The following is a 15,884-nucleotide window of genomic DNA, read 5'->3' on the forward strand; positions in this document are numbered from 1 at the left end:
CTGACCATTCTAGCTAGATTATCTGTCCTGCCCCATGAAGAGCTTCCACTTTTCCTTGTCCTGAGGGCCTGACATATTTAAGGCATTCGTATTTAGGGGAAACCAGCATCAACTTATGCTAACTCAAAAGTGCAAGCTCTCTTTTCTTTCTGTAGGCAGTGCATGTTTGTCAATGAAATCTTGAATAACCAGAGATTTCTCCATTTTTCTGGCGAAACTCTTTTGTATCCTATAATAGAAAGAAATACAATGCAAAGACTATCTGCTCCCCCACCCAAGGATTTTAAATTTCTCTTCTTACCTGAGTTAAGGTTCTAATGACTTCATTGAGTTTGCCTTGAAAATGAGAGGTCTGGATGGCTTCTGACTTTAGCTGAAATAATAAGAAATTACATACCACTCATATCACTGAGAGTAAACAACTATAGTTTCTAGTACATAAGTTCCTTTAAACTATGGAATTACTTTTTCATCAATGGTAATTACATTTCAAATAGAAAGGTTTTTAGCTCCTGAGTGGCAGGGCCTGCTTTATTTGTTACGGATTCCCTAGCACCTGCTCTGTGTAGTGTGTCATGTGGTAGTCACTCGATAAACTTATCGCATATGAAGCAACAATCCTCCTTAGAGTTACTCAAAAAGTTACACATACATATTTCTACTAGGAAAATATTTTGAAGTGCAAACAAATGAAATAGCTATGAGTTTAAACCTTACATGCAAAATAAGAGCTTCTTAGGACTGAACTTTTGAAATATTTTAATCACTTTTTCTCAGGCAGGAAAACTGTGAAAAGTACTTAGGTCAAAAAAAGTTAATCACCACAAGCCAAATAAAATATTCAATAAATTTCTAAAAAAAAAAAACTACTCGTTAACAGCAATGTTTCATTCAGCAATGCATTGAAAACAACAGCATCACAATGCAATGTACTACACTCTCTGGTATTCATTATAAATACACATTTTTCTGTCCTGCAATGGCCAAGAGCACATGTAGAGTTCTTCAACACACACACACACAGTAAAAAATTCAAATATATTTGTGTGTATATACATACATACATATATATATTTATTTTTTTACCTGCATCACTTCCCCTTCAGAGCCTACCAAGGCCACCATGCCATGAAGAGCTGCCAGACAAAGCATCGTGGGAGTGTTCTTGAAAACAAAACCATGAAATGTCAAGAGGGAAAGAGCTTTGGGGTTTTAAGTCTATAAAACATAATGCTATCTGAAAGAGTTAAAGGATCAAAATGATACTGAAGGTCAACATAACCTATACAATTGAACCCCAAACGGCAGCAGACTCAAATAGAAGTTGTTACATTAACAGTGGTTTCTTGTTTTGCTCCTTAAAAATGAAAAGTTGTTTTAAAATTAAAATACTAAAAAAAAAATTTTTAAAAACCATATAATGGTTCATTACATAAATTCATTCTTTACAAGGGATTAAAGAATGCATCCCTTATAGTTAAAATTGCCTATTCTCCTCCTATTAATCAAGTTTAGCAGATACTATAAATGATCCAATAAGATAGTTCTTATTCTTTTGCAAAAGTATAAAAGAGCATATAACCTTTACCTCTGCCAGAACAGTTTTGATCCAGGAAGGCAGCAGTTTGCTGCCCAGGTCTTCTGCTTTGCCATGTCCGCACACAGACAAACCATGTACTATGTTTCCTAAGGCCAGGGCAAAACCTGAAGTCTGGTATAAACAAATAAAAACAAAGGATAAGAAGAAAGGGAAGAAAGACAGAGTCCAGGAATGTTTCTGCTTAGCAACAGAAGCACTTCTAAGGCTCCCTTTCTTACTGAGAAGTTTTGTCACCTGAAAATCAGAGCTTTGCAGTTTTTTTGGTTTTTGTTTTTTCTAAATCTAGACATTGGCTTGCAAGAGACACTGCAGAGGCTACATGCAAGAAACTCAGTTGCCATGAGTAGTTTATTTTCAGTAATATGCTGTATCTGACTTCAAACAACCCACAGGATCAGAGTAAAACATGCCAAGGCTGATCCCACAATGTCAGACAGCTGCTAAAAAAAGACAAGAAAATATACCAAAATAAGCAAAGTGTATGAAAACTTGTACGCTTCGGTTTTGTAAAATTTATTCTGAATATAAATGAGTAGGGAAATATGTATAAAACAATATTATTATAAGTATAAAAGTAATGAATCCTGAAATAATCCACTATAGCCAATGTCAACACTTTGGAGGAACATGTAAAAAAATGCAAAAGGAAAAATTCTATGGCATGTGTAATTAAAGAAAAATCTTCATTTCATTTTTACTATACTAAAAGATACGTAAAACCCATCTTAATCATGCATCCTACTTTAGTAGCATTAAGCATATTCATATTCATATTTCATTTTCAACCCCACAACTCTCCATCACTCCAAACTGAAGTGCCACATTCCCTACCCAGTACTTCCCCATTCCTTGCTCGCCCCAGGCCTTGAACATCAGCCTTCAACTTGCTGTCTCTGCAAACCTAACTGGTGTAAGTAACTTACACAGGTGAACTTTTGTTCTGATTGGCTTATTTCACTTAGCAAATGCTCTCAATATTCACCCATGTTGTAACACACATCAGAACTAACTTCCTTTTTAAGGGTTAATAATAACTCTGAGGGCCTATTTTAATTATATTTAATTATAGATGTTTAAATTTTTCTCTATTTATATCTAGTTATGAGCAGAGACATTCAGCGTTGAACTTCTCAAAGTCTGATTTGGAGTCTTCTATGTATTCAGATCTTCACTTTTTTTTTTTTTTTTTGCCCAGCTACACGTAACTCCTATATTTCCTAGCCATATGTTTTAAGATTGTATAAACATAAAGCAGTACCTACTTATACTCTCAGACAAAGAAAAAGAAACGTTCACAGGAGGAGAGAGGGGATAAGGAGAAGGCAGCAGTGACTGTTGGCTTTGGGCAGCACAGGGAGTAAAGGGAAGTTCCACAGGAGTGCTGATGAAGCAGCTCAGTGTGTTCTAATTCACAGTAAGTGAAAGGCAGGCGTTAGGAGCCTGAGGACAACAATCAGAGCACGCATCCCAACCTGCTGGCTGTTCTCCACCAGCAGTCGCAGCTTGTTCATAATATCTTCAGCCTCGTCAGCTTCAATAATTCCTGCACTGAACGCTGAAGTGCACACACAGCTAAGGGTATAGGCAAGGACCTGAGAAGAAAATAAAATAGAAAAGTGCTACACCAAGGCTCAGAGAATGTGGCTTCTGTGACACAGAGCTTCTGCCTAACTTTTCCCCAGAATTAGAACTGGACTGAAATACATTTATCACAGTTTGAGTACTGTTTCGCTGCCTAACATAAATGATGACATGTCACAACAACGCCATGACAGAAATCATTATTCCTACTTAATACCTAAGGACTTTGAGGTCAACATCAAAGCTCACATCACATAGCTAGCAAGCACCAGAGGTGGCAGCCAAACTCAGGTCTTTGGATCTCAATGACCACACCATGCCAGCACACAGCACCTATCAAGTGCAGACAGAAATAGATTTTCATCATCATGGCATGCTGTTGGCATTTGGATTCAAAATTCAGTGGGAAAGAATACCCCGATGGAAAGAAAGTGGCATGACCAGAATAGGAATGTGGTTTTTGGAATCAGATAAATGCAAATTGCTGATACACTACTTTTTTCTTAGTACTAGTTTGAGAACTTGGTAGGTAAATGAGTAAGTTAATTAATAAGTAAAATACAAAAAATAACATTGGGAGTTGAAAATACTCCAAAATTTATGTCCTATTTTGATCTTTTAATGGCTAAGCAACTAGACAAATCACTTATGTGCTTGAATGTCAATTTTTTGCAATTCAGGGTCAATCATTCCATTCTCTGGCACTTCACATTTTCATTCTGAGACCTTCCTGGCAAGAATACCACTCAGACAATGTAGAGAAATGAACTCCTAGTGTTGAAAAATAAAAGCAATTTTTCAGGCATTAAAAAAATATCAGAGGACCCAGTGTGGTAGCCTAGTGACTAAAGTCCTCGCCTTGCTTGTGCCAGGATCCCATATCGGTGCCAGTTCATATCCTGGTGGCCCCACTTCCCATCCAGCTCCCTGCTTGTGGCCTGGGAAAGCAGTCAAGGACGACCCAAAGCCTTGGGACCCTGCATTGGTGTGGAAGACCGGGAAGAGGTTCCTAGCTTCAGATCGGCTCAGCTCCGGCTGTTGGGACCACTTGGGGAGTGAGTGAATCAATCATTGGACAGAAGATCTTCCTGTCTCCCCTTGTCTCTGTATATCTGATTTTCCAATAAAAAAATAAACAAATCCTTTGAAAAAATCAGAGGAAAGAAGAGAAAAAAAAACTTGCTTAAGGCTGTGTAAGTCAGGGCATGAAGGCAGAGAGATGGATCAGTTATAAACACTTTGCTTTCATTTACTCATCAAATTGCTCCTTTGGCTTAAAAATATGTTCTTTAAAATCGTGCCCTACACCACTTTAAAAATGGAAATGTAGTGCATGTCTTAGAACAAAACTTGAACCCTCTGTGCCCCGAAGAAATTCACCAATTCAACAAGTGCTGTTGCTGAAAGCAGAGTTGCTGAGCAGGGGAACACAGCAGCCATTATGTAGCCATCAATAGCTCGTGGGCAGGCTGGGCCAGAAGAGAATCTGCTCTAAGGATGGGGAGAATCTGGCCAGGCCTCGGGGTCATGCCCTGCTCCTCCCAAAGAAGAGTGCAAGCAGTTCAGCTTCACCTGGGGATAACAGAAACAGACACGGCATGTCTGACAGGGCCCATTCAAAAGCGCCTGACTCACATGGTCTGTGTCAGATAATTTCTAATTTTGCATATTTTGGTGCAATATGGAAAAATTTCTCCACTGACTGTGGTACAGGGAATTTCCTCCGATTTTTTCATGAAGCTGACATTTTACAAAAATCAAATGCCTTTTGATCTAAAGCTTATTTCTGGCCAGTTTTAAATGTTACATTTGCTGTGAGCACAATTCTAAAAATCTCCATTTAACCTTCTTCCTGAAACTTTGCAGTTCTTTCTAGAAATTGCCTTCTAGTGGTGCTGACTTCGGTTTTTATATTCACTAAAGGCTCTTATACAGCACTTTTAAGTCTCAGTTGATTCAGATGGCGAAGCAATTGGGAAATCGCACAATCTGACAAAGGTCCTTTGCCACTCAGATTTCCTCCCAACCAAATTTACAGGGTTACCAAAATAAGACAGGTAGAAAACAAGCAACAAGACAAAACACTGATGGGAAGAAAAATGGAACCTCCATCTCCCACCTCTTGGAATGTTCTGCTCTGACTGCCACTCTCCTCGAGGTGCGCGGACAGCTTCCGGAGCGAGGCTGCGACGTGCACTCGGGACTCCGTGTGACTGCTATGGCTCATGAGGGACAGCACCAGTCCAACTCCCAGGATGCAGCCCGTGCTTACATGCCAAGAGAGATGAGGGGTTAGGACAAGAAGAAACCCGCGCAATTGCTTTTCACTTACCATGAGAGATTTGGGGGCTCTGAAACCCGAGTGAGGGGGCAGGATTCCAGGGTGCTGCCCTGCAGATGTGGGCTCCAGCACTCATGTGAGGTTCACCCAGTGCCCCCCTTGAAAGGAACTCTTATCACAACAGGTATCCAGGGCTCATGGTAGTGCTGTGCATTCATTCAATGGACAAAAGTGAAAATGTGAACGATTTGCCTTAGACTCTGTAGTGACGCTAAGAAGACACAGAGATGAGTTCTACTCCTCTGCTTGCACAAGGGCTCTCCCGTAGGACAGACTAAGGAAAAAAGAAGCTGCATTTCAGGAGATGAGCTGAGACATCTGATTAGTCCTGCAAGGCATGGGAAGTACTGCCTGTGCTTCATGTTTCCTAGTCAACTTCACCAAGTGGAATTTCTGCCTTAAAGAAACTGTGTATTCGCCTGTGCACAATGACATGAATCCCTCTCTCCCCTCTGATCCCTCGGAGTAACACCGGGTCAGAAGAGAAAATGGACAAATGACAGGCTTGTCAAAAGTTACCCCATGTGACAATTCAATTGGAGTCTGAGGCTTTGTGCCCTGATTCTCCCACAAGAATTTTTTTTTAAAAAAGGAATTGTTCTCTAAGAAAATCTCAAGTTGGCATGATTAGATAATGCAGCTTACGCTAATTTTTTTTTTTTTTTTACTTTTTAAAAACAATTTTGTCATCATGGTTGCTTTCCAATTAGGGACTGCTGAGTTTTCCAGACATCAGCATTACTCAAGGTTGGCTGGTGCTGTACCATGATATCCATCACTTAACACATTCCAGGTCATGTCTCTTATAGCACATGTCAATGCCTGCATGTTATGTCATTTTGGTTTTAAATGACATCCTTGGCTGGTGTCATCGTTACAGGAACATGCCAGGTACTTCCCCCAGCACCTCTGTGTAAATAGAGCATCTGTGTCTACTAAGAGATTTCCAGAAGGATGGACAGGTTACAGGATTTGCTCAGGGTCACGCTGAACCAGCAGCATGTGGTCAGAATAAAGGTGTTTTAGTGTTTAGACTTCTCTGTTCCATCTGCCAAACCCAAGGCCCCTCCAGATGCATGGCGTGATGCCTTGATGGAAGGCAAGGTATTGTCAGTGCTTTTCCCCCCCAGTTTCTGTGTAACAATCTGGAACTGGAAAAATACATTGTAAAGAAGCTCCTGCAGCAATAATCCATGATTGATCAGATGAAACTGCTGCTGCAACCTCAACAAGCTCAGCTAACACACAATTCCAATGGATCAAACCATCACCTAACATCTGAATACTGCATGCTTTTTGAAATACATCATTTATTTGAAAAAGGAAAGGCCACTGTGGTTAAGTTAATTCTAAAATATTTACTTTTCATTTAGAAGTACAGGATCCTGTTTTCCTAGCTATTTTTCCATACTGATGCATACCAAAATCTGATGGAATGAAGGCAAGGATATAATTAGATAACACTTGATGAACTCTACCTGTTCTCTCCTACAACTTATCTACCATACATGCTGAAGATTCCAATTGTTACTTCCTCAAGGGTGTCTTTCCTGGCCCAGCAGAGAACCCCTCGGATATTCTCTCCACAATATTACTTACAAATTCAGATAAGGATAATCTGGTCCCTCCCTCTTCCCCAACCTGCAAGCTCCAAGAACATGGGTATCTTTTCACTGGCTATGATATCAGCGCCACCTAGCACACTGCTTAATACATATACAAGAATCCAGTCATCACTATTTGCTGAATGATGAAAAACTGACGAGTAATATTGAAAATTTATTGAAAGGTGCAGAGATATAGAAAAGAAAAAGAGAAGTAGAAGTAAGATGAGGAGAAGTAGGAGGAGGAGTGGCCACTACAATCACAGGTTGTGGCCATCAACACATAAGAATTATGTGAACACGAGCATTGTAATACCATAACAGTTGATCTAATCATCAAGTGGGCCACCACAAAACTAAAAAGCATGCAGAATATATAGTGTGGATATGCTGGACAAAGAACTGATTCCTGTCCCAGGTGGTTTGGTCAAAGATTGCTTCATACTTCTCAGAAAACTACAGGATTTAAAGCTCGTAGGTGTTGCCTACAACTAGTCTTGGGTATTAAATATCCAGTTTTTTTGTCTAGATTTCTCTCCACTTTAAACTTTCTTAAATTTTTTCACTTAAGGGTAATCATTTATCCTAGCAATTGAGACACGATTAAGGTGTCTGAGTTGCACGTGAGAGTCTCTGAGTTCAAGCTCCATTTTTGCCTCTTAACTCCAGATTCTGCCTAAAGCAGACACTTTCAGGCACCAGACGCTGGCTTGAGTACTTGGCTCCTGTCACCTGTATCGCAGCCCTGGACTGAGTTCACTTTTGGCTCCCATCTTGGATCCAACCCAGTCTGGGCTGCAGCAGACACAGGGGGAGTGAGCCGATATCTGTTCTACCTCTTCCACCTCCTATGAACGTGACATCGAAGAGTCATGGAAACTGAATTTTGAAGAAAGAGAGATGCTGAATTCATGCGGAAAAGGTTTCTTTCCAGAGAATATGCAAGCCGAGTTCATTTTTCTCCAATATGATGAGTGTAGATATTGCTTTTAGGGCTCTCCTGGGAACTAACAACTGTCACCTAGGCGGAAACTCCTCCTTTATCATCACAAGATACATAAGTACAAACACCTAGAAGAATATTTCTCACTTTCTAGACCTCACCTGTCCAAAAATTACCAGAGCTAATTTTAATCATTTGGCCTGGCTAGGATTCACCAATGATTCTATTTATCTTCATAACACCAATAATTTGACATTTTAATATGAGAATATAAAATCTAACTATTTTGCTTTATTTCTGACACTGCCTTCTGACTGCCAAATCTTCTATATTCTCTTGGATGTTGCACTGAGTGCTTGGTTCAGTACTGCTATTCACTGGTTTCGCTCAGGCTTTTCTTACATCTGACAGCTCTATACCAACAACTGCAAGAGAGACTGTTTTAAAACCTTTCTAGCCATTCAAACCAAAACACAGTTAAATGTTGGTGTGTCTGACAGAAGAAATAAAAACATGTGCTAGTAGTAGATATAAAATTGCACTTCCGAAATGTTGACATACATTTTTCATCAGTAGGTTAATAATATAATTTGAATTTCAGAATTATTTTTATTACATCATCAATTGATATTAATTGAACATAATTGACTGATTATTGATTTGATTACTTTGAATCCCCTATCAGAGTACTTATATTAAAACATCTGCCATAAAAAGAAATCTTAAGACTTAAAACGCTGTGTATTTCTGATATGTGTGCTGCTGTATGAACTGAAATATAATGATATGTTTTCTTGAAATTAATCAGAAATGAAACTTGAATTCCCTGTTTTTTTTGTAATCAATCCTGCAGATTAAGAACAAGTCCATGTAATAATTAGATCTAATAACAGTTAACATTTGTATAGTGCTTTGCCCTTTACAAAGCGCTGTACAAATGTTATCATGTTTGGTAAAGCTCAATAGTAATTAACCAAAGCTCAGGTCATTGACCACTTAAACCTGTGAGGATTGCAGCGGTACAATGAGGACCCACCACTAGATGGCAGCACAACGCTACTGATGCGTCCACAATCACTGGCCCCAGCCCAGGTGCTCAGTGTTCTCAGCAGGGACAAGTCCATTAAACCAAGGAAGCGTGAGGAATTTGTTCTGGGTGAATTCTATCACTTCAGCTAGCATACTCCCGAGTCTATTAGCCACCTTCTAGTAACGTTTTCATTACTGTATTTCAGCAAAGACTTCCTTAGACTACTGTAATATCATGAGACCACATCATGAGGCAGGCAGCCTGGCCTCAGCCAAGTCTAAAAGAACAGAAAACGTGTGTGTGTGTGTAATGTTGGATAATACTTAAGTGTGTGTGTGTATTTAATGTTGGATAATACTTAAGTGTGTGTGTGTGTATTTAATGTTGGATAATACTTAAGTGCTGGGGGGGGGGAAGAAACAACAGATATCACACTTGAGGCATTAAATTGCTTATTTTCCTAATGAAATGTATCCAGTATGTTATTGTACACAAACAAGAAAATTGCCCTTGCGGTGAGATGACCGAGCCCTGACACATACCTAGTCTGTGACCATGAACGTTTCTTCAGACTAATGTTTTTAAATCTGTAAACCAAAGTGATGATTCCTGACATATTCATATTTAGCTTATGACAAGAATTTAATTACAAGAGACACCAATGCATATTTAGCCAGTTTTGTGGCTATGGATAGCTGAATATGAAACCACAGACAGAACTTCGGTAATCACACCTTATCAGCATGGTATGCATTCTCAGTCACTACTCATCTACAGTGGATACCTGAACTCAAAACAACACTGAGGGCCCAGTGCGAGTGTCTAGTCCTCTATTTTACTAGAAGACAAAGAACACCAGTCCAAAGCTCTCTCTGCCCAATAAAATCAAGTAGTTTCAACAGAAAATTTAAAAGGTTAAGTCATGCATCCAGATGCCCAGACATATGCTTTATAGGATGAGTACAAGATGAAAACTGAAGTCTTAATAATATAAAGAGTAATCCACAATAGAATCCCTGTTGCTCCGTATGCAGGGCAAGTAGGCTTTGGGTTCTGTTGGATTATTACTAGACTCTGTGCAAAGGAATTCAAGATCAAATACTTTACCACAATACTTAAGTTTTCTGGCAGGGCGGAAACCAATCTTTACGCATCTACGAGAAAGGAGATGGAAACAACATACTTGTATTCAAGACTAGTGTCAAAGCAGCAATTCTCCAGGGCATCCAGAGACTTCATCAGGAGGAGATTCATCTGTTGACCAGACACATCACTGGATAAACATTGGGCGGGGAGGCAAGAGAGGAAGAAGTCAACTATTTAAACTCATTCAACTATCCAAAATATTCAATAAGAATTTCTAAACATACTTCACTTTAGAGCATCTCTTTGATCTTAAAAAGCAATAATACTACCAGTGATGGTTATGTGCCTATTTAATACTAGAAAACTGGGTCAGATAAATTGTTCAATATTTGGAATTCTATACAACAACCATCCAATACAGTAAACCGTACAACTGCTATTTTGACTTTTCTCATACACTCTGACTTTAAATCACTGAAAGATAAAACCAAAATAATAATTCCAAATAAATATTTCTAGGAATGTTAATGATCTTCTTTTGAACAGTTATTAACTGATTAAGCTAATATTATTTTAATTAATTACCAATTAATCAGTAATCATCCCAAGCTACTTTCTTGCAAAGACAGTCACTTCTGATCTCACATTTCAATTCAGAGGTTAAAAACCTTTCTTTAATTTACATTTTTTAAAGGAGGAAAAGAGCCCCAACTGTTTGTGTATTTTTACATAGTACTTGATGTGGTCTATATTACTGTCACAGTGAGAACCAGACCAGACTGGCAGAGCTGTGGTGTGCCTACATCTCAGTGCTCAGTCAGGCTGCTACATCTGGCAGGACCCCACTGGAAAGGCAGTGCCCAGAATGCCAAGCAGGTAGCCGATTCTTCAAATAATGTCTTCTAAACCACCACTACAGGGGACTTCACTCAAGGTGAAGGTATATTTGGCAATAAAAGACACACACACACACACACACACACACACACACACTATACACATGTGCAGGCATGTATACACAGATTCAACTGATTTAAATAAGTCCTAATAAAGGTACTCTAAAAAGAAAAATATCTCAAGAAATACTGAAGAAATCATACTTGTATCCTCTGGGGGTTATGACAGATACAGGAAGCTTTAGACTAATGTATTTTTCAGAAGATATTCTGGTTGGTACTTAAATTCAAGAGACATTTTCATAAATTTTAGCCTCCCTCCCCCAAAATAAAAAACAGGATTGGTTGTCCCATTTCTCAACTAGAAGGCATTTTTTATTCTTTCTGAAATAGGTTTCTTGTACCTAAGGGGTCTATCCTGGCCACTTTTTGATGTTACTGATAATCAGATGCCCTTGTCTGATACCACCGTCATTACCCTGTCAAACATCCAGATGTCAGATATGTTTGGTCCAAGAAGATGAGGAGGCAGATGTCATGACTAAATACACAAGTGACTACAGTAATATACAGGCCTAATAAGGTGGAGGTGTGCTATCAAACACAGGAGCATTAGGGCAAAGCTAAAGCTGGCGGTTAATCTAGGGATGCTCAGCTCAGGGAAGAGTTTCTGAGCAGGGATTCTAGCAAGTGCAAAGAGAAATAGATAAGCAGGGGTGAAAGGCAAACTAGAAATCAAGAACAAGTACTGGGGGAGAATGAGCGGAGGTTCCTTCAGGTAAAAGATTCAATTAACTACAACTGCGTTCTTGTCAGCTCTAAAACCAGCATCCCATCCTAAGCTAATGAAGAAGGGAGCCAGAGACAGGATGGGGGAAATGAGCTGCTGAGAATTAAATTGCCACAGCTCATTTTTAGTTGCAAAACATGTTGCTTGAAAAGATACTGAAGAAAGGAGCATGAACACAGATGGTGCAGAGACTGCCATTTGTGGCACAGTAGCAAAGGAGGAAAAATCAATTTCAAGTTTTAAATCTTTAAAAATACTTTGTGCTCAGTTACACAAATACATAAGATATGTAACAGTTGGCAGGCGAAGGGCAGGCATTTATTCATGTCCAGAATGAGGCCTGTATATACCACTGCAGAAATGAGACCGTCGGTTCATGAAGTCAATTACCCCAATCATCTGAGAGGTGTATTCAAGAGCTGAAAATAATCATCTAAAATACAGTATTCCCCAGACCAATAGTGATTCTTACAGAAATTTCATACTGGTATTTGTGCAAAAGTAGGTATATTAAAAGTAAAACTTAGCCACTGGTTTTAAAATGAAATCCACATACAGCATACCAGCCAGTTTATGCATGTAATGTGGGTTCTTGCAGTTGCACAGCTAATTTCTCTCAACTCCGGAAATTTAAAGAAATCTAACCTTATATTCTCCTATCTCTCCTATGCTGTTTCCAGCACTGGAAAACTGGGCTAAATTTAAGTCACTGGCATCAAAATGTTCATGATAATCAAACATTCATGTTGAGTTACTATAAGCAATCTAGAGACATAAAAAAAAAAATGTAAGATTTACTATAAAATAAAGAGTAAATAGGATAAACCACAAAACTGAAATAGATTGATGCCAAGTAAACTTTCTCAAGTCAGTGGAATTTTCCACCTGGGTCTTTGAAACTCCATTAGTTCCATCCAAGTTAAAGAAGTGAAAAAATGAGCAGTGAAACTGAATAAACCACACAACTATATAATATGCACAGATTAAGACTCTCTGAGGATTATAAAACACAGAGCCAGGGCACAGGATAAAAGCAAAGATTTAAACCTGAGTACACAGAGTTCTCAGGTAATTCTGTGATTCCTAACACCCCCCAGGCATAAGCAACACACCAATTGTTTCACTAGATTTTACGGTGTATCAATAAAGGATTATCAATTACCTTTGTTCTATATAAACCATTAAAAAGGAGATTTTCTTGACTCATAGCACTGTCCGATTAGACCTTTGCTTGTGTTTATTATGCACACAAAGCTGGGGCTTTCATAACAAAATGAGATGATTTTCAAGGATCACTTTGATATTAGCAGCCCTTAAAACACAGCAATATCTATACAATGGCATTCTAGACAAATAAATTCACCCATAAAGAAGAATAAAGAATCAACCTGACTACCATAAGTTTAGCAACCACATATCACTCAGACACAGTATTTAGGTGTGTGTACGTATGAGTGGTAAGTCCCAACGAGGAAAAGCAGGTATATTTTCATAAACTGAATAAACTGTACCTGAGTTTCTCCTCACACAAGCGAGAGAGAAACATCCCCAAAGCAAGGCCCATATGGATCTGCACGGCTTGAGACTCATCGGTACTTGGTTTCCCAGGTAACCTGGCAGTCAACATGTTCAGGATTTCCTCCACCTTCTCCTTGCAAGAGAGAATGATAACTGGCACAAGCAGCGACAAAGCCGTGGCGGCGGCAGAACGGGCAATGGCACTGGCAGTGTTTTCACCAGAATAGGATTTCTAGGACAAGTCAAAGAAAGGAAACAGGGGTTAGCGTTCTGTTTAAAACACGAAGAAAGCGTATCTATCACGAAAGCATCATATCATGAAGGTTTGCCTTGGATTCACCCCTGCCAATCAAAACACAAACTTTGAAAAATCCAATGGCGTTTGTCTAGATCTTTTTACTGATAAATGTGATAACTTACTATTCAACAGTTACCGTCATTTTATATCTGAATGGAAAACAAAATTTTGAGTTTCTTCTGCCTCATGCTCATACATTTTTCACTATAAAGCCTGAAATAATTTCAGTGTTCCTAAAATGCACATACGTGTGTGTGTGGGGGGGTAAATTCAAAAGAGAGCTATCTTAGCTTGGACAAACCATCAAGCTGCATTTTAAATGCCCAGAAAGCCAAGTATTTCCCAGAGGGGAAAGAAAAAAAAAAAAGGAAATTTAGAGGAAAACTCTTTGAGTCTTCATGTAGATAAACACATGTAAGTTTAGCACAGGAATCCACTGGCACACCTCCCAAAGTTTTTGGTGGGAACACTTCCCAGGAGTTGGATTATTTCCTACAGGGAGTTAATTCCTCTTAATTAAAAAAGAAGTTGAGATTCTAAAAGCTTCTGGTTACAGAGCAATATACAGTTACACAAAATGAAACGGAGAGTTCTATATACTCCTTTCTATATGTAATTATGTAAAATAAAAAATAACAGCCTCAACAAAATGACAGGAAAACTGAACGTGAACAGGTTAGTCAGTCAAGAATCCCATGTTACAGAGCTCAACCAGCATCAGCTGCATTTATAAATGCATCTCAAGTGAGGAAGAAAGCCTATTTATCATTCCTATCACTCATTTTTGGTTTTCAGATACACAACAGTCAAACTGCCTCCTTCATTAAACACATTAAAATATGTTTTTAATTCCATGCCCATTTATTACCTAATCTTTAGTACTTAAAGTATAAAAATCAAACATGTACTAAGTTATGCCTTATGTTAATGTAACACTATTCAAACGACTATATTATTCAAAATGAACCAGATGCTAGGACTCGGGAAGAAAGGGAAGTGAGTCTTTAAAATGAAAAGTATAATAATGCAGCTTTCACAAAGGTAAGGGGCAACCCTGAGCTCCCTGCTAGACAGATATTTTTTATGAGTTTGCAAGAACTAAGCAGCATTATAAAGAATTGCATACAATGTTCTATTCTGGTGATTATTTGAGCTATACAGGCATGCAAGACTTCTACATAAGCTTCTAAACAAATAATCTTCCATCACTAAAGAAGCAACAATACTGTTTTTCAGAAAGCAAGCTATCACAAATTACTTCTTTGAACAAAACCTCCCTTTGATTCAATTCTACATTACCTGGTAATTCAATTTATCCTCAAGTTGGTTAAAAACGTAGCTCCAGATCCCAAGCCCCAAACGAATACATACCACGTCTTGCCAGGGACAGGATGGAAGCATACAAAGTGTACAGAGAAGACCATAGGCAATCTGTTTCAGGCTAAATTCATGATCTTAGCAACAGTTCAGGATTGGGGCTATATTTTTATCCAAATCAGCGATAATCCTCTATGACTCAGCTGACTATCCCATGATTCCTATAATTCCCTAAGCAATGGACAGTGAGAGGGCAAAACAAAAATAATTCCACACAAATACAGAAGCAGGCAAGCTCTACAACCAATAAAGGGAAAACTGAAAAGAAAAGTGCTTTCATTTTGTTTCCAATCTTAGCAAATAAACATAAAGATGGAAAATATGTACACAGGATAATCCATCATTTCAAGACATTTTTAAGTAACATATATAATTTGCTTCTGATTATCTTTCAGAAAGTTGGTAAGGTATAAAGTGTAAAACCACTAGTAGTAAAGCATATTAGAAATATAGCTAGATTGATGATCACTAAATAGGATACTGTCAGTCTTCTTGTTTTATAAATAAGGACAAAAAATTCCAAAGAGATCAAGTGAACTAACTGCCCAGGTTCATATACTCTTACATTTAAAAACACAGGACTACAAACCTAAGGTCCCCACATTTTAATCAATACTTATTCTTCTGTAATTGCAGTCCTGGTTCCTGATTTTCCATTTAGATCACCTTGAAAGTATTCAAAATGCTGATGCCACAGGCCAATCCCAGAGTAATTAAATTAGGGGTGGAGCCTACACATAAACATTTCTTTAGGAAACATAAACACAGACACAAAAGCACAGAAAGAGCTGGATAGCTGTAATATATTACCAGGACTGAG

At 38.5% G+C, this 15,884-nt stretch overlaps 1 protein-coding gene across 3 annotated transcripts in view; it reads right to left on the reverse strand.

The window, feature by feature from the left end:
• The window catches only part of FOCAD (focadhesin), a 232,601-nt gene that overhangs the window by 28,867 nt on the left and 187,850 nt on the right, over positions 1-15,884 (reverse strand). For all 3 annotated transcript variants that reach the window (XM_040963884.1, XM_040963886.1, XM_040963883.1), the window contains 7 exons: positions 13,383-13,621; positions 10,283-10,372; positions 5,301-5,448; positions 3,073-3,192; positions 1,589-1,711; positions 1,087-1,164; positions 302-373 (listed from right to left, as the gene is read on the reverse strand). In XM_040963884.1, coding sequence (XP_040819818.1) covers positions 302-373; positions 1,087-1,164; positions 1,589-1,711; positions 3,073-3,192; positions 5,301-5,448; positions 10,283-10,372; positions 13,383-13,621 — 870 coding nt within the window. The remainder of the gene's footprint in view (positions 1-301; positions 374-1,086; positions 1,165-1,588; positions 1,712-3,072; positions 3,193-5,300; positions 5,449-10,282; positions 10,373-13,382; positions 13,622-15,884) is intronic.

This window comes from Ochotona curzoniae, unplaced genomic scaffold (genome assembly GCF_017591425.1).
Source record: "Ochotona curzoniae isolate NIBS_2020 unplaced genomic scaffold, NIBS_Ocur_1.0 scaffold_3208, whole genome shotgun sequence".
Lineage (NCBI taxonomy): Eukaryota > Metazoa > Chordata > Mammalia > Lagomorpha > Ochotonidae > Ochotona > Ochotona curzoniae.